At 37.6% G+C, this 20,260-nt stretch overlaps 1 protein-coding gene across 1 annotated transcript in view; it reads left to right on the forward strand.

Annotated features, from left to right (window-relative positions):
- C7 (complement C7) overlaps positions 1 to 20,260 on the forward strand; it is an 80,856-nt gene that overhangs the window by 12,262 nt on the left and 48,334 nt on the right. The window contains exons 2-6 of the mRNA XM_025387451.1: positions 7,364 to 7,419; positions 10,155 to 10,230; positions 13,474 to 13,615; positions 15,485 to 15,632; positions 16,717 to 16,855. Coding sequence (XP_025243236.1) covers positions 7,364 to 7,419; positions 10,155 to 10,230; positions 13,474 to 13,615; positions 15,485 to 15,632; positions 16,717 to 16,855 — 561 coding nt within the window. The remainder of the gene's footprint in view (positions 1 to 7,363; positions 7,420 to 10,154; positions 10,231 to 13,473; positions 13,616 to 15,484; positions 15,633 to 16,716; positions 16,856 to 20,260) is intronic.

Here is a 20,260-nt window from a genome sequence, read left to right on the forward strand (position 1 = left end):
AGAGATGATTCTGAAAAGAAAATCAAGAAAGAAATCCCATTTATAAAAGCTACAAAATAAAATACCAAGGAATAAATTTAATCAAAGAAGTTAAAGATTCTACAAAGAATACTATAAAACACTGACGAAAGTAATTTAAGAGAACATAAAAAAGGAAAGATATCCCATGCTCTTGGATTGGAAAAATTAATATCATTAAAATATCCATGCTCCCCTAGTGATCTACAGATTCAATGCAATCTCTATCAAGATATCAGTGAAATTATTCACATATATAGAAAAAATTCTAAACATTTATAAAACAGCAAAAGACCCCAAGTAGCTAAACAAATCCTGAATAATAACAATGCTAGAGGTACTACACTACCTGCTTTTAAATTATACTACAAAGCTACAACAAAAGTAGTCTGTAAAAAAATAATAGTTTATACAAAAACAAGTAGTATGCTAACAAAAATAGCATACTAGTGTCCTAAAAACAGACACATAGATGACTGGATCAGGATAGAGAACCAAGAAATAGATTTGTGTACTTACAGCCAACTCATTTCTGAAAAAAGTGGTAAGAACATACATTGGGGCCAGGTGTGGTGGCTTATGCTTGTAATCCCAGCACTTTGGAAGGCCAAGGTGGCTGAATCACAAGGTTGCGAGTTCGAGACCAGCCTGACCACCGTAGTGAAACCCCGTCTCTACTAAAAAAATACAAAGATTAGCTGAGTGTGGTAGTGCATGCCTGTAATCCCAGCTCCTCAGGATACTGAGGCAGGAGAATGGCTTGAACCTGAGAGGCAGAAGTTGCAGAGAACTGAAAACATGCCATTGCACTCCAGCCTGGGCAACAGAGCAAGACTTTGTCTCAAAACATACAAACAAACAAAAAAACAAAACAACAACAAAAAAAAAACAAAAATACATTGGGGACCACGCGCGGTGGCTTGTGCCTATAATTCCAGCATTTTGGGAGGCCAAGGTGGGTAGATCATGAGGTCAGGAGTTCAAGACCAGTCTGGCCAACATAGTGAAACCCCATCTCTACTAAAAATACAAAAATTAGCCAGGTATGGTGGCACATGCCTGTAGTCCAGCTACTTGGGAGGCTGAGGCAGGAGAACTGCTTGAACCCAGGAGGCGGAGGTTGCAGTGAGCTGCGGCCATGCCACTGTGCTCTAGCCTGGGTGACAGAGTGAGACTCTGTCTCAAAAAAAAAAAAAAAAGCAGGCCAGGCATGGTGGCTCAGAGTTGTAATCCCAGCACTTTGGGAGGCTGAGGTGGGCAGATCACGAGGTTAGGAGTTTGAGACCAGCCTGATTAACATGGTGAAACCCCGTCTCTACTAAAAATACAAAAATTTAGCTTGGCGTGTTGGTACATGCCTGTAATAATTTCAGCAGGAGGCTGAGGCAGGAGAATCGCTTGAACCCAGGAGGCAGAGGTTGCAGTGAGCCGAGATTGCACTACTGCACTCCAGCCTGGGCAACAGAGTGAGACTCTGTCAAAAAAAAAAAAAAAAAGAAAAAAGAAAAGAAACACTGGGGAGAGGATAATCTCTTTAAGAAATGCTGTTGGGAAAACTGGGTATTTATAAGAATAAAACTAGATTCCTATCTTCTGCCATATACAAAAATAACTCAAATGAATTAGACTTAAATGTAAAATGTGAAATTATGAAGCTACTAGAAGAAAACATAGGGAAACATCATAGATCGATGGTTCAGGCAATGTTTTTTGGGGTAAGATCTCAAAAACACAGAAAACAAAAGCAAAAATGGACAAATGGGATTATATCAAGCTAAAAAGCTTCTACAAAGCAGAACACTCAAAACAGTAAAGAGAGACAACCTGTGGAAATAGAGAAAATATTTGTAAGCTATTCATCTGACAAGGGATTAAGAATCAAAATATATAGGGAAGTAACTCAGTAGTATATATTAATACTAATCTGATTAACAATGGGCAAATGCCCTGAATAGACATTTTTCAAAAGAAGACATACAAATGGCTAACAGGTATATGAAAAAATGCTCAATATCACTAATTGTATTAGGCCATTATTTGTGTTGCTATAAAGAAATACCTGAGACTGGGTAATTTATAAATAAAAGAGGTTTATTTGCCTCATGGTTCTGCAGGCTGCATAAACATGGCAACAACATCAGCTCAGCTTCTGGTGAGGCACTCAGGGAGATTTTACTCATGGCAGAAGGTGAAGCAAGAGCAGGTATGTCACATGGCAATAGTGAGAGCAAGAATGAGTGAGGGGACCAGGTGCAGTGGCTCATGCCTGTAATCCCAACACTTTGGGAGACCAAGGCGGGCAGATCACATGAGGTCAGGAGTTCAAGACAAACCTGTCCAACATGGCAAAACCCTATCTCTACTAAAAATACAAAAATTAGCCAGGCCTGGTAGCAGGTGCCTGTAATTGCAGCTACTCAGCAGGCTGAGGCAGGAGAATCACTTGAACCCAGGAGGTGGAGGTTGCAGTGAGCAGAGATTGTGCCACTGCACTCCAGCCTGGGCAACAGAGCAAGACTGTCCAAAAAAAAATAAAGAATGAGTGAGGGGGAAAATGTCATACACTTTTAAATAATCAGATCTTAACGAGACTCACTATTGCAAGGGTGACGCCAAAGGGATGGTGCTAAACCATTTATGAGAAATCCACCCCTCCCAACAGGTCCCACCTCCAACATGGGGATTACATTTCAACATGAGATTTGAAAGGGACATCTAAAGTATATCTTTCCACCCCTGGGCCCCTGAATCTCATGTCCTTCTCACACTAAAATAGATACCTGCCCAATAGTCCCCCAAAGCCTTAACTCATCTCAGCATTAACTGAAAAGTCACAAGTCTCAAGAACAAGGTTCAATCTAGAGGTAAGTTTCTTCTACCTATAAGGTTGTAAAATCAAAAAAAGTTACTTACTTCCAAGATACATATAATTGGGGTACAGGCATTGAGTAAATGCTCCTTTCCCAAAGAAGAGAAATCAGCCAATAGAAAGAAGCTACCTGCCCCATGCAAGTCTGAAACACAACAGAGCAGTCATTAAGTCTTAAAGCTCCAAATAATCTCCTTTGACTCCAGGTTCCACATCCAGGACACACTGCTGTGAGGGGTGGGCTCCACTTCACCTCTTGGGCAGCTTTACTTCTGTGGCTTTGCAGGGTTCAGCCACCATAGTTGCTCTCATGGGTTGGAGTTGAGTGCCTGAAGCTTTTCCAAGCTCAATATGTAAGCTACTGGTGGATCTGCCATTCTGGGGTCTGGAGGACAGTGGCCCCCTTTCCACTAATTCACTAGGCAGTACTCCAGTGGGGACTGTGTGTGGGGGTTCCAACCCCACATTTCCCCTCTTTACTGCCCTTGTAGAGGTTCTCTGTGAGGGTTCCACCCCTAAGCAGACTTCTGCCTGAGCAACCAGGCTTTCTCATACAACCTCTGAAATGTAGGTGGAGGCTGCCAAGCCTCCTTCACTCTTGCACTATGTGTGCCTATGAGCTTAACACCACATGGAAGCTGCCAAGGCTTACAGTTTGTACTTGTTGAAGCAGCAACCCAAGCTGTATCTGGGGTTCACTGGGCTAAGGCTGGAGCTGGAGAGTGGCCTGCATGCAGGGAGCAGTGTCTTAAGGCTGTGCAGGGAAGCAAGACCCTGAACCTGGCCCATGAAGTCATTCTTTCCTCCTAAACCTCCTGACCTGTGATGCGAGGGGCAACCTCAAAGATCTCTAAAATGCCTTTGAGGTCTTTTCTCCATTGTCTTGGCTATTAACACTTGGCTCCCTTTTAGTCGTGCAAATCTTTCTAGCAAGTGGTTGCTCCAAAGACCCCCTTGAATTCCTCTCCTGATGACGCTTTTTCTTTCTCTGCCGCATAGCCAAGCTGCAGATTTTTCAAACTTTTATACTGCGCTTACCTTTCCTATATCAGTTCCAACTTTAAATCATTTATTTGCTCCTAAATCTGGCAAAGGCTGTTAGAAGCAGCCAGACCACATCTTGAAACTTGCTGCTTAGAAACTTGTTCTACTAGATACCCTAAGTTATCACTCTTAAGTTCAAACTTCTACAGATCCTTAGGGCATAAACAGAATACAGCCAAGTTTTTGCTAAGACATAACCAGGTGACTTTTGCTCTAATTCCCAATAAGTTTCTCATTTCCATCTGAAACTTCATCAGCCTAAACTTCACTGTCTCTATCACTATCAGCATTTTGGTTACAATTATTTAACCAGTCTGTAAGAAGTTTCAAGCTTTCTTTAATTTTTCTGTCTTCTTTGGAGCCCTTCAGACTCTTCAAACCTCTGCTCATTACCCAGTTCCAAAGCTGCTTTCACACTGTTAGGTGTCTTTATAGCAATGCCCCAATTCTCAGTACCAGTTTTCTGGATTAGCCTGTTCTTTGTGTTGCTATAGAGAAATATCTGAGGCTGGGTAATTTATAAAGAAAAGAGGTTAATTAGGTCATGGTTCTGTAGGCTGTACAAGGATGACATCAACATTTACTCAGTTTCTGGTGAAGCCTGCAGGGAGCTTTTACTCATGGCAGAAGGCAAAGTGGGAACAGGCATGTTACATGGCAAGGCCGAGTGCAAGAGATAACCCAGACATTCAAAGTAGAGCTAATACTAATCCTTCTCAAACCCTTCCAAAAAATTGAAAAGGAAGGAATACTTTCACATTCTTTTTATGAGGCCAGTGTTATCCTGATACCAAAGCCAAAGAAGTACGTTACAAAAAGAGAAAACTACATGCCAACATTCTTGATAAACATAGTTAATATAGATACAAAAATCTCAACAAAATAGTCGCAAACTGAACAACACATTAAAAGGATCATCTACCATGACCAAATGAGATTTATTCCTGCAATGCAAGGATGGTTCAACATACACAAATCAATAAATATGTTGTATGAGATTAACAGAATGAATGACAAAAACTATATGATCATCTCATTAGATGCAGAAAAACGTTTGACAGAATTCAACAACATTTCACAATAAAGACTCTCACCAAGTTAGGTACAGAAGAAAAGTACCTTGACACAATAAAGGCCATATATGAGAAGCCCACAGCTAACATTATACCCAACAGTGAAAAATTGAAAGCCTTTCAGTTAAGCTTTGGATCAAGACAAAAACGCCCACTTTTGCCACTTTTATTCAACATAGAATTGGAAATTCTCGCCAGAGCAATTAGGCAAGAAAAAGAAATAAAAGGCATCAAAATAGAAAGGAAGAAGTGAAAATGTCTATGTTTGCTGGTGTCACAATCTAATATGTAGCAAACCCTACATACTCCACCAGAAAACTGTTAGAAGTAATAAATGAATACAGTAAAATTGTAGAATACAAAATAAACACTAAAAAGTACATTTCTATAAACTAACAACAAACTATATGAGAAAGAAATTAACAAAACAATCCCATTTTCAATAACTACAAAAAATATTTAGAAATAAATTTAACCAAGGAAGTTAAAGACCTGTACATTGCAAATTACAAAACACTGATGAGAAATTGAAGAAGACATAAACCAATGGAAAGATATCCCTTGTTCATGGATTGCAAGAAAATATTGCTAAAATGTCCATACTACCCACAGTGATCTAGAGTTTTAGTGCAATCTTTAACAAAATTCTAACATCATTTTTCAAAGAAATAGAAAAAATATCTTAAAGTTTCTATGGAACTGCAAAAAACCCCAAATAGCTAAGGCAATCATGGGCAAAAAGAACAAAGCTGGAGGTATTACTTTCCCTGATTTTAAACTATACTACAAAGCTATAGTAATTAAAACATCATGATCCTGGCAAAACCATAGACCCATCAACCAATGGAACAGAATAGAGAACCCAGAAATGCACCCCACATGTATGGTCAATTGATTTTTTTACAAAGGTGCCAAGAATACACAATGGGGAAAGGATAGTCTCTTTAGTAAATGGTGTTGGGAAAACTGGATATCCACATGCAGAAGAATTAAATTGGACCCTTATCTAGCATCATATATAAAAATCTACTCAAAATGGGATGAAACCTTAAGCATAAGACCAGAAACTGAAAAATTGCTTGAAAAAAAATCTAAGGGAAAAACTGTATTGTTCTAGGTAGGGTTTTTTTGGGATCTGAATCCAAAAGTGCAGGCAACAAATGCAAAAATAGACAAATGGGATTATAACAAACTAAAAGCTTCTGCATAGCAAAGGAGACAATCACCAGTTTTCAGAGACAACCTGCAAATTGGGAGAAAATATTTGTAAGTCATGCAGTCAATAAGGGGCTAATATCAAAAATATATATGGAGCTCAAACAACTCAATAACAGGAAGACAAAAAACCCAATAAATTATCAGCAAAGTACCAGGAAAGGGAGATGGAAGTAAAGCAAAAATAAAAAATGGACAAGAGACCTGAGTAAAAATTTCTGAAGGGACGACATGCAAATGACCAACAGATATGTTTAAAAAGTGCTCAGCATTGCTAATCATTAGAGAAATGCAAATTAAAATCACATTGAGTTATCATCTCACACCCGTCAGAATGGCTACTATCAAAAAGACAAAAGGCAACAAGCATTGGTATAGATGTGGAAAAAAGGGAATCCCTGTACACTCATACACTTGGTAGGAATGTAAATTAGTACAACTATTATGGAAAACTGCATGGAGGTTTCTCATAAAACTTAAGAAAATTATCATATGATTTAGCAATTCTACTTTTGCAAAAGTAAATGTTCATTGCAGCACTACTCACAATAGCTGAGTTATAGAATCAACCTAAGTGTCCCTCAACAGATGAATGGATAAAGAAAATGTGGTGTGTGTACACAATGGAATAGTATTTAGCCTTAAAAAGGAGGAAATTCTGTCATTTATGACAACATAGATGGAATTGGAAAACATTATGTTAAGTTAAATAAACCAGGCACAGAAAGACCAATAGCACGTGTTCTTACTTATATGATGTAAAACAATGGAACTCGTAGAAGCAAAGTAGAATGGTGGTTACAGAGACTGGGATAATAGGGCAATAAAGGTCAAAGGGTACACAATCTCAATTAGCAGAAATATATTTTGAATTCTATTGTACAGTGTGGTGAATGTAGTTAATATTGGTGTATCATACATTTCAAAATTGCCAAGAGTAAATTTCAAATATCTTTACCACAAAAAATGTTAAATATTTTAGGTGATAGAGATGTTAACTGGCTTGATTAAATTATTTCACATTGTATTTAGAAATCATAATATCACTTTGTACCTCATAAATTTACACAATTATAAATTGTCAATTTGTAGTTATAAAAAGAAGTGCAAGCTAAAGTAATACTTTATTGTTTTTCTTCTCCAGGCGATAAGCTTATTCATTTTGGTGGGATTTATAGGAGAGTTCCAAATTTTTTCAAGGTGAGGACTTTTTGGGTTGTGTGTAAAAATCATTACATTAAAAAAATGTTTTAGAAATTCTTTAGTCTAATTTTGACATTGCAGTTTGAATCTGTGTATCCCTCTAACATATTTTCTCTTTCCATATTTTTATAAAAGACAATGATAACAAAAGTGTGTTTTAAAAATTATTCTTCTTTTACTTAATCTTTCTCCCTGTAAAATGGAAGACTAAAAGCATAAGTTTTTTGTACCAGTGCTGTGGTTTTATCTGTAATGCAGATAATCACAGTGGACTTATATATCTTAGAGCAATATTTGGTCTTTAAATGTAACCCTTGCAAAACATCCTCTGGATTTTAAAGGTTGAGAGTTTTTTAAGAAAATAGTCTTGGCCGGGCGCGGTGGCTCAAGCCTGTAATCCCAGCACTTTGGGAGGCCGAGACGGGCGGATCACGAGGTCAGGAGATCGAGACCATCCTAGCTAACACGGTGAAACCCCGTCTCTACTAAAAATACAAAAAACTAGCCGGGCGAGGTGGCGGGCGCCTGTAGTCCCAGCTACTCGGGAGGCTGAGGCAGGAGAATGGCGTCAACGCGGGAGGCGGAGCTTGCAGTGAGCTGAGATCCGGCCACTGTACTCCAGCCTGGGCGGCAGAGCGAGACTCCGTCTCAAAAAAAAAAAAAAGAAAATAGTCTTGTCAGTTCTTGAGGCCTGGAGAAAACCCAGTATCGTTTATCCAAGGCTTTGTTATTCTCTCACTGTGTCAGATTGACAAGACAGAGCCAGGTCAGTTCACTTTATGGAACGATCAGAAAATGTGTCAGGGGCTGTGCTAGGTAATGGGGATACCGCAAGGAGCAAGAAGGCACTGGGAGCATGCTGAGTGATTCGTATCTTGAACCAGTTCATGGCAATATGAATGTGCTAAGGGCTCGGACAGAGGCCTGCTCAGGGTGATGTGGGAGCATAGCAGGAAGGTCAAGCAAACTTCCTCTCCTAAGCCTCCATGTTTGGGGAAGCCTTCTGCATTTCCCCAGGACAGAGACTAGAAAAATAACAATAAGTTCAGATTGTTCAAGGTTGTCAAAAGTATTCAGGTATTTTGATCATTGGTACCCTATGAAAACCACAGGTTGGCAAGATTGGCCCTGTGAAAGCATCCGAGGCACACACTACAGAATGAGAGTCATTACTTTCAGAGTAACCTGACCCTCTTAAGACATGCAAGAATCATCTTGACTCAAGATATCGCCCAGCTGAGGAATGTGCTGGGAATCCAGAAATCAGGAATACTAGTTCTATTATCCTTCATAGAGCATCATTTTAGGCAAGGCTTCCTTAGTCTCTTAAAGCTGACTCGGGTAGTCTTTTCCATATGACACAGCCAGAATGTGAGCATTGTATGAGAGTCAACTCTCCATTTGTACATGTACTTTATTTTAGTGGAGCTGTTTAAGCTCAAATTGCCCTCCTTGGTTGTGTGCTTGAGAAGTGGCCTAAATGAACATTTAAATAAATTCCTGTCCATTCAGCCTCTGCCAATTTTTAGTTTTCCACTTCTCATGGGGACTTTTTGTAGTTTCTTGTCTCTCAGTTAAGTGTTTCTGGATAACTCTTCAACTCATCATTCAGAATCTCTTCAAAGGCCATAAAACCTTCCTCCCTTCAAAGGTCATAAAACATATTTACATATGTTTTCACCTACCCTCCCAACTCAAACTCTCCCTTATCTATATTCCCGTAACACATTATATTGAATGCATTTCTGTTCTGAAATCCATCAAATGAGATATATTGTACTACGATTATTTGTTTATACATCTGTGTCTCTGTCCTTCCTTCTATCAATAGTCAATGACCTACCTCTTTTTTTACAATTAAATTAAATTTTATTTTTTATTTTTTTCTGAGATAGAGTCATGCTCTGTCACCCAGGCTGAAGTGCAGTGGTGCAGTCTCAGCTCACTGCAACCTCTGCCTCCCAGGTTCAAGCAATTCTCCTGTCTCACTTCCCAAGTAGCTGGGATTACAGGCATGCACCACAATGCCCGGCTAATTTTTGTGTTTTTAGTAGAGACGGAGTTTCACCATCATAGCCCAACTGGTCTCAAATTCCTGACCTCAAGTGATCTGCATGCCTTGGTCTCCCAAAGTGCTAGGATTACAGGCATGAGCTACCATGCCCGGCCAATGACCTACCTCTTTTATTATTTCTACAACTCTAGTGTCTTTAGAATCTGGCATATAATAGATTTTTTTTTTTTTTTTTTGAGACGGAGCCTCCCTCTGTCACCCAGGCTGGAGTCCAGTGGTGCAATCTCTGCTCACTGCAGCATCTGCCTCCTGGGTTCCAGTGATTTCTTTTGCCTCATCCTCTTGGGTAGCTGGTATTACAGGCACGCGCCACCCTACCTGGCTAATTTTTTTGTATTTTTAGTAGAGATGGGGTTTCACCATGTAGGCCAGCCTGGTCTTGAACTCCTGACCTCAGGGGATCTGCCTGCCTCAGCCTCCCAAAGTGCTCGGATTACAGGTTTGAGCCACTGTGCCAGCATAATAGATGTTTAGTAAGTGTTAATCTCTAAGTCAGTGGGGCTCCCTCCATTTTTATATATTTTAGGATGCTTTTAGTGTCTCTTAGGAAAAATATTTGAGGCAACATTTAACTATTTTTGACTGTTTTCACTATTCTTTGTGTTCCCTTGTGTATCTTTCTACTTGCTTTATGATGGACAATTTGACACTGTGGCAGTGCCTCCTCTCCAGTCAACTGTCAGTGGGACTCCTATGCCCCTTGGTCAGAATGCAATGGCTGTACCAAGACTCAGGTAGGAACACGCAAAACTTTGTATTTGATTATTTATGTGCAGAAATACTTAGGCATGGCCAAAATGGTATTATCTTTTGAATGTTCATTAAATAGTTTCAATGTTTTTTGAAAACCATGTTAGTAATTTTGAGGGGAGAAAAGTATGATTTGTTTAATAATTAATATTGTAATAAAGTAACTTGTATATTCATTTTTCTTGAAGGACTTTTCTAGATCTTATCTTGGAGCTAGAAATGTAGATAGGCTAAAAGTTCAAGGCAATTTACTAACTCTTTAACTATGAGAGAAATAGGAATAACAGAACGAAATTTTTAGATAATTTAAAATGTTTCATATTCACTGAATTCAACTTTTCTTCTCATCTCAAACACACACTAGCAAATAGCAAAATGGCTGCTTGATTTTACTTCACAAATAGCGAACAACCATGAAAAAAAATTTTGCAAAATATCTTAAAACTTAATTGCTAAGTAATACAAGTACAATGTTGAACTTAATCTGAGTATTATAAAAAGCTTCTAAAAATGTTTGTATTCCTTATAAAATGTTCATTGGAGAAAATACAGAAAATTATAAAGAAATAAAGCATTATTCATAATTCTGCCTTTTTCTTTCTTTCTTTCTTTTTTTTTTTTTTTGAGTTGGAGTCTCGCTCTGTCCCCAGGCTGGAGGGCAGTGGCGCGATGTTGGCTCACTGCAACCCCCGCCTCCCAGGTTCAAGTGATTATCCTGCCTCAGTCTCCCAAGTAGCTGGGACTACAGGCGCGTGCCACTACACCCGGCTAATTTTTTGTATTTTTAGTAGAGTCAGGGTTTCACCATCTTGGCCAGGATGGTCTCCATATCCTGACCTTGTGATCAGCCCGCCTCAGCCTCCCAAAATGCTGGGATTATAGGCCTGAGCCACTGCACCCGGCCAATTCTACCATTTAGAAGAAACAAATTATATAACAGCATTTGGTATTTATTCCCTCAGCTCTGTGTACTTTTTCTCTGTGTATGCTTATAATTAAAAAAAATGAGATTATTTTATCATAGCTTTGTGTTCTGCTATTTTAATTTAACATTATACTATCAGCAAAATAATTTATAACAGCAGTATTACATTCCATGATATGAATATAGCCTTCTTATTTTTCCACTTTTTTATTGTTTGATTTATTTATTTTTTTTATTGTTTGATATTTAAATTGTTTCCATTTTTGTTATAAAGAAAACTTTAATAAACATTTTGAATGTAGATATCTGTCCTCTTTTCTCACATTTTTCTGAGAATAGTCCTAGAAATAAAATGTTCATCTTAAACTTTCTGAACACTTGAAGAGTTAAATATTCTAGAAATAGTCCAGTTTGGGTAAAAATATATATTTTAAAATCACTTCTAATTAATAAAATTACAGAATCATACCACAGAAGATAATGATTATTTTGAAGCATCATCATTATTATCAGGTATTTATTTAGTACCTACATGGTGGTATTTTCAAAACAAATTGCCTGAATAAAGCATTTGGCTTCTAGCAACTATAATAAATAACAGCTCTGATTACAGGCAAACAGGTACATGAATAACAAGCAAAGGTCAAAGAAACATCAAACACGTTAAATATTTGTATCATTTAAAAAGAAGAAAGAACACTAAACAGAAGCAGAGAGATAGAGGGTGTTTTTTATACAAGCAATTTTTTTCTTTGAGTGAAGGTGCGATGGATACATCCTAGATTATAAAAACAAACTTTTCATTCAGAGAGAGACAAGCGAAAATGAGAAAGGGCTTGTAGGGTCAGACTTTGACAGGTGAGAATGAGACTGTGGAGAGTGGCTGCCATCAAGGGCTCCCTGGTAATATGGAGAAGAAAAACACTTTCTTATGCAAACAATGCCATCTGTGCTCTGGAACTTCACAAAGGACACTGTTAAGCCACACATGAGCGGCATCTTCATCACTTACAAAGAGACTAAAAACGGTATCAAGAAACCTTACCGAGTTCTGTTCCCACTCATATTCCTCTGTGGCTCCTTTGCTTAAACAAATGAAAGGCACTAGAGCCATGCTAGGGCTGGTGTGTACCTGCTCAGAGTTCAAATTACGCCACTGTGACCCCTCAAGATAAGGAATTCCCACTTTTAACCCAATTTAGGATGGATGAATAAGTTCGACATTGATAGGCACAGCAACTCTTCCCTGTTGATCTTCACTCAAGGTTTAAATCCTCAGGACGCTCAGTTTTGGTTCCATTTTTGTTTTGTTTTGTTTTTTTTTTTTTAATGGAGAAGAGGTGAGTACAGGAAGAGGCCTGGAAGATGCTCACTGATTGCCAGGGGTAGCTCTTTCTTTTTGTTTAAACATTAGATACATGTCTTCGTAGTGAATGAGGATTAAATAAACCTTAGTATGCATTAGTTCTAAGTTTCTCATTTAGTTTGATAATTTCTTCAGTTTTCCTATATTCTTTTCCCTCAAGAGGTTTGTATTTTACATATTCCTTTGTAGACGTAGCTTCATCTTTGGATTACTTAGGTTTCTGTTTTGTAAATTTGACTTCCATATTCATGTACTTCTCTCTGAATTGTTTTGCTTGCCTTTCTTCCTGAAGAAGGCTTACAGTTTAGCTGAAAGGAATTGCCATTACTCTTGTGAAGGTTTCCCTAACTCTGCTCCGTCTTAACTCTTTCCCAGTACCCTTATCCTCTCTCAAGAAAAAGTCATTTCACTTTCTCTAATGAACTCTTGGAACACAGATTTGGTAAATATATTAATCATTCTATGCTCTAATCTATTTGCTTATGTGTCTACCCTCTAAGCTTTACTCAGGTTACTTTCTTTTTTCTTTTCTTTTTCTTTTTTTTTTGAGACAGCATCTCACTTTTGTCGCCCAGGCTTGAGTGCAGTGGTGTGATCTCAGCTCACTGCAATCGGGTTACTTTCTTAAAGATTCACTAACATGTTTTTGTTTTTTGTTTTTGTTTTTTTTTTTTTTTGCATTTAATCCTGAAAGTCAATATATGCCTGGGAGCTCTCTATAAATAATAGCCAAAATATTGCTGAACTCAAGGACAAGTACATCTGTGGATTTATTGATTTTTGAGGTTTTATTTCTGTAGAACACCAGAACAAATTTCCAGACATTGTTTGTCTAATTGTATTACTTTCTCTCAGATTTTATTACTCAGATAAAGGAAACTAGAGATATCTTTGAAAACAAACAAACAAACAAACCACTGCCTGCTTTGTGTTTAGACGCGCAGGCGGTCAGTTGCTGTGTATGGGCAGTATGGGGGCCAACCTTGTGTTGGAAATGCTTTTGAAACACAGTCCTGTGAACCTGCAAGAGGATGTCCAACAGAAGAGGGATGTGGAGAGCGTTTCAGGTGTTTTTCAGGTAATTTGTTTTCCATAGGCTCAGCATGCAGATTGTAAATTCAAATGTTATTTGGTGAACTTGCTCATTATATATTTGTTAAATTTTACTGAATTTATATTGGCCTAAAATTAATTCCCCCAAATATCATCAGGATTTTTGTTGGTATGTTAATCACACACTCAGCTATCATTTTTTCAAATGCAAGGGGAAGCATCTGGCAATAAACACAGGAATGCTCTTTGTCTCTTTGACTGGAGCTCTGGCTACTGGGAGACCCAAATAGTTCTTGACAGTGTATTTTGAGTAAAGATGCAGAGTGAGTCTTGTACATACATTGAGATTAGACAAAAACAATGTTACTGCCTAAATTATTATATCTACAAGAAAAGCTACCCTAATGAACGGATTAAGGAGCAATACAGTTCTCTCTTATGCATGGGGTAATTGAAACATAGTTTTGGCATTGAATATTATTTGACCAATACTCTATGTTGTATTTATGCAGTCAGATTAATGTAACAACATTAGTAAACATTTATGATTCTTGTTTCAAATAGTAGTGAGGGTTGTATATACAAGTGAAACACATGCCTCTTCCCTCACAAATGTTAAAGTTTTATGGGCAGAATAATACATAAATAATCCCTGTGTTAGAAGTGCTCCTCAATGATACCTGTTGAACGCTTATTTTACTTTCAAAATCCAAATTAGATAACAAATCCTTCAGGAAGCCTGCCCTAAATCCCCAACTGATAGAAGTAATTAACCAATCACTTCCATATGCTCCTTATGCGTATTGTACCATCTGTCATTTGGATTATTTGTTGGCCTGAATGTGTCTCATGGTGGACTGTGAACTCCTTGAAGACATGAATTATATTTCTTTCATGTTGGCTTCTGGAGTCCCTGGTACATAATACGTTCTCAACAAATGTTTGCTGCATTGGATTGAGTGGCAGTACAGCAGGGCACATGTCCTATAAGGACAGCTGTGCACCAAACATCCTATGAGGACATAGAGGAAGAACATGTATCAGGGCCTGTGAGGCAGGGATGGCTTTCAAGAGGAGATAATGTTTAATTTGATTCTTGAAGGACAAGTAAGAGATAGGTAGAGAAAACCCTTCTAGGCAGAGAGAACTAACTAAGTGCAAGATCACTGGAGATGACAGAAAGCTTAGCTTTTTATTCATACAGGTAGTCCGGTATGACTAGCGTATAAGAAGCTAGTAGGAGAACGGCTGGAGATGATGCTGGGGAGGTAGACCGGAACTGGATCATCTGGTACTCTCCAGTGCTTCCTTGGTACTCTAGATTTATTGCTATCATAACGATTATGATCTATGTCTTTGTAGTATTTCCTATTAGATTGTAAAGTATATGAAAAGTCTGGCAAAGGCCATTTTTATTCATATTTGTATCCCAGGCCCTATTGTGCTAAAGAAATATTGAATTTTAACCTTTGATAAAATTGTCCTGCTCTTAAAGCTTATAAATTTAAATTACCAAGAAAAACTCAACTTCATCATCTTAGAATGACAGAAACAAACTGAAAGTTGAAGGTCAGGAAGTCAGTCTATCTTCCCAGTAGTTGGAATTATATACTTTAGACAAGCTGCTTGATGATTATGTGTGAGATCCTGAAATTCTGAATTCAGATCCTATTTTCAATTTTGTGTCTAATTGAGTTAAGAACCATTTCCGTGTGCCACAAAATGGAGACAAAATAATCACTAGTCCTTTCCTGGACAGTCTGAGGATTTATCTCCCATTTACATTGGCGTATCAGTGCAGTGTTGCAGGTGGCAGGAAAACCCTTTTTGGTCCTGGGTAGTGTTTCTCATCTTCCCTCTTTTACATTTGCGCATGGATTTTTCTTGTGTTCAGGTCAGTGCATCAGCAAATCGTTGGTCTGCAATGGGGATTCTGACTGTGATGAAGACAGTGCTGATGAAGACAGATGTGAGGACTCAGAAAGGAGACCTTCCTGTGATATCGATAAACCTCCTCCTAACATAGAACTTACTGGAAATGGGTAAGGGGCTGGGCAGTCTCCTGAGTACGTCAACGAATTACAGTTTTAAATTTTGTTTTATTTTATGGTTTGGTAAGTCTAAGAACAAGTCTTCTAATAGGCAAGATTCTTCATTGTCTCAGAGCTCTTTGCCACATCCTGAGACAGTATTTTTGTTCACACATGTGTACCTATAGATACATGTGGTGAGATGTAGAGTGACCCCTTGTCCTGGGATGGTCCTGGTTTTAGCACTGAAATTCTAATTCCGAGACACCCCTCAGGCCCAGGGAAACCTGGACAGTTGGTCACTTCACGGGGATTGGAAGGGAGAGAGAGAGAGAGAGAGAGAGAGAGAGAGAAAAGACTGATTCAATAATGTGGGACTATTCAAGAGAATGAAGAGACAATAGAATGAGAACAGGATGAGAAGAGAGACAGAAGCAAGTGTGTTGTAATACCCAGGCTGAACAGCAATTGTCTAAACTAGTCAAGAAACTTTGTTTCCAACTGAAGATTGGAAAATACTGTGTTTACCTTATCAAAGAGAATTCCGAAGAAGTTTTAAGGGTCATATAACTTGTTAAGGTTTTGAGACCTAAAAATAGCTTATTTTAGAGTGAAAGAAGTAATTTTTCTGAAATATTTTAAAATTTATTAACAGAGAAATAGGGTAAAATTATTTGAAAGAGTATACCATTCAGTATGCTAAGAGGCAATTACTTAAAATTTATTACAGAGAACTCTCCCTTCTTAAGAGTAACCTTAATTGTATTGGTTTTATCTGCAGATTCAATTCAAAACCAGCTGTTGCCATAGATACAAAAGAGCCATGTGTTTCCCCAATATGTTCTTAGATGGAAAGAATGTTGGACTTTCCGAGCTATTAGTTTTAGTGATTATACCAATCTGGGGAAGCTGGATAATGCTTAGTATGCATTAGGATGCTGTGCTCTTCTTTTGAGCTCTCTCAAAGAAATATTTAACTGTAATGCATTTTAAGAATTTCTAGAGTTCTCTAATAAATTTTTTTTTTCCACCAAGTGGTATTTCTGGTTTTTAATGGCTTTTTATCTCCTCCTTCTCCTCCTCCTCCTTTTAACAGTTACAATGAACTCACTGGCCAGTTTAGGAACAGAGTCATCAATACCAAAAGTTTTGGTGGTCAATGTAGAAAGGTGTTTAGTGGGGATGGAAAAGATTTCTACAGGCTGAGTGGAAATATCCTCTCCTATACATTCCAGGTACTTACGACGTTATTGATTTCTAATCTGGAATTGTCAGAGAGCATTATTTATATGATATTGACTTTTAGGTATATGTTGAGAATTTACTTATAGTCTAATGTGTGGTCAATTTTTATAAATGTTTTATGTTGACTTAAAAAGTATACACAGTGTTTTTGCTTTGGGGTACAGGGCAACGATACTTTTAACATGTGTCATTCAAACTGACATATCCTTATACCTCATTTTCAACTTCATGTTCTATATGGGCCCAAGACCTTATTGTCTGTGCCAGCGCAGGCATTAAAACTTAAGGCCCCATCCATGACTGGTAATGATAGTCTCCTGACACTGCTACAGTGTCAGCTCACTTAAAATGCTTTTATTTTAAAATTGTGAACTATTTCATATATACAAATGAGTGTGGATAACATATATGTGTAATTTGAAGAAAACTGCCCTTATATGCCCACCATCTGCCTTAAGTGACTTAAAGGCACCTTTACGCCCCTCTCTGATCACATCCCTCTCACTCCTCAGGCAACCACTGTCTTATATTTTGTATTAATTATCCTTGTTTTTTCTATAAATGTTTATTCTTTATATGTCTTGGTCCCTAAATACAAATTTGTGATTTAGTTTTGCCTATTTTTTCCACTTGTATTAACAGAATCATATCTATTCTTCTGTAACTTTTTTCACTAAAAGTTATGGTTTTGAGATTTACTCGTGCTATTGCAGGTGGCATTTTTATTGCTGTTTCCAATTTTTTCCTGTGAAAATGTCTTGAACATTCTTGTGCCTGAGTCCCATACAAATGAACTAGAGCTTCTCCAGGGCATACACCTGCAACTCAAATTGTTACCTCATAGGATACGTATGTATTAAATTTTACTAGGTAAAATATGCAAAATGGCTGGATCATTTCATTCGCCAGCAGTGGGGATGAGTGGCCTCCACTTCACATTCTTGCCAACAGTGATATTGCCTAACATTTTAATTTTGCTTATGATCACAGATCTCCTCTGGCTCCGGGCTTCTGTTTCTCAAAAGCTATTTCTGTCATACACACCTAAACTCACCCATGAGTAGGTTTTGATCAAAGCAAAACGTACTCATGCAAAACAGTTATGGCTTTAGGAAACTTTACAGAAGATTTGGAAGGAAGATAGAGGAGAGATTTTCTGTTGCAGTAATGCAAATATGTTGAAGCAATAGCAGTTGGCATCTTCTATCTTAAAACAATCTTCCAGAGCCTTAGCACAATGAAATTTCTGGTCTCATTGGGTGTTAGCTTCTTTCTTGCTCTTGTCTTTCAAGATCTCCTCTCTCATTCCTTTTTCTTCCTTTGTCTCCAAACTCCAAAAATGTCTAATTCAGGTTTTAATATTGATTACTTCTAAATTTGTAAACCCAAACTACTGAAATGTTCAGACAAAAGGGCCTTTTGCTTACCCAAATTAACCTTCTCCAGAAAGCAGCTTTGATTATAAATAGCAAACATACCATCTTCCAATTTACCATAGAAAAAGTTAGTTGCATTTAAGAGTTGTTGAGTAATATAAATGAAAAGTAAAACAGATCTGAAAAATAATTGTAGCTACCAGTTTTTGAATACCTACTGTGGCATCTGCATTATTTTAGGTGATTAGCATAGGTTTAATTCTCACAGAAGCTTTGGAAAGTAAGCAATATTTTACTATTTTATATATGTAGAAACTGAGGCTCAAGAGGACTTCAACTAACATAGTCAAAGTCACCAAATTAAAAAATTGTAGAGCTTAGATCTGGTCTGTCAGATTTCACAGCCTTTTATTTTTCCATTACATTTTACTCGCCCCATGTATTTCGTTTAATTTCTTTTCCAACTCTATTCAACATGGCAAATAACATGTATTACAATTTAACCTTTGGCCAGAAAGGAGAATGTAAAATAGGCATATACAGATAATTTTTTCTCACTCTATTCCTTAGAGAATGTGTTCCTAATTCTTTCATAATTATAATGTGGAGACTTGCATGTATATTTTTAAAAGGGTCAAATTTAGAAAGCTACAGAGCAGAGAAGATAATAAGAAAGAGTGTTTCTGACTTCGTTGCAAGGTAGACAGGCAGGAAGTCTGCATTTCTGAAGAAGAGGGATAATTTAATAACAACGTGATCCTGACATTCATTTTCTTCAGCAGAGCTTGGTCTTTAGATTGACATCTGAAATGCCTTCCCCATTACTGAATGTGAAGGTGTGCATCAGAGTAGAGGGAAATTATAGCCTGTTAAAGAGTGAGGAACAGAGATGTTTTGAGGAGTCAGTCTGAGGGAAGTGAAGTGGAAGCAATAGGCAGTGAGTCAGTCATGCAAATGCTAAACCCAGGTGTGGACGCAGAGGTGGTGAATGTCCTCCATGGTTCAAATAAATTCATCTTGGGTCCACTGGGTATTCAGCTCTCTTTGAGGTGGAAAGTGATTTTTGACTTATTGGAACATAAATATTAGTAAATAAACATAAAATAGAATAAACAAACATAAATAAACATAGAATAAATAAACATAAAATAGAATCGGCCATTCTCTCTTATAATCCCTGTTTTGGTTTCTAGCATTGTGGTTTATCCAGGGCAAACCCAATTTCTTGTTGAGTAAGCTACTTAACTTTGATCTTGTGCACATTTTCTGTCTACTTGTATTTTTTATACAACAAGGAAGGCATTTGTGGCTTGGGAAGGTTCCCCTCTGGCTAGTTCAGCCTGAGAGATGGCAGAAAGACTGTTGTGTGTATTCTCAGTGTGGGATGAGTTGCAGAAGGGAATGGATTATGATCCAGGTGGAGAAACTTCATGGCTTCTTCTGTGTTTGGTCTTGAATACACTTCACTTTATATTTTGAAGAGAAATCCTAAGTGCGTATCAAATGAAAAACAAAAACAAATTCTAAAGCCAATTTTAATGAATGCTACATTATCTAAGACTTTGCTTCCTCTATTGATATGAGGACTAGATACCTGAGATTTCTAAGTCTACCTTGTTAGCTAGGAATAATTTAAATGAGAGTTAAAAATATCTCACATATAAGAACCCTTTATATACTAAGCACTGTTTCAAGAGCTTTACATGGATCTGTTTTCCTTAGAATAACCTAAGGAGGAAGTTACTGGCATCTCATTTTACAAATGAGAAAACAGAGGCAAAAAAGCTAAATAGCTTATCTACAGTATAGAAGATGACAAAGGTGGGGTTTGAACTTTAGAAGTCTGGCTCCAAATCCCCTCTTAGCAGACATTATACTTATAAGCATTTTATATAGTATGTATATGTATGTATGTACGGTGAATATCTCTATCTACATGTGTATTGTGTCTCATTCTATATGTGGGTGGGAGAGAGAGAGAAAATGAAAAAACAGGAGGGCAAGAGGAACACTTTTTTT

Source organism: Theropithecus gelada, chromosome 6, assembly GCF_003255815.1.
Source record: "Theropithecus gelada isolate Dixy chromosome 6, Tgel_1.0, whole genome shotgun sequence".
NCBI lineage: Eukaryota > Metazoa > Chordata > Mammalia > Primates > Cercopithecidae > Theropithecus > Theropithecus gelada.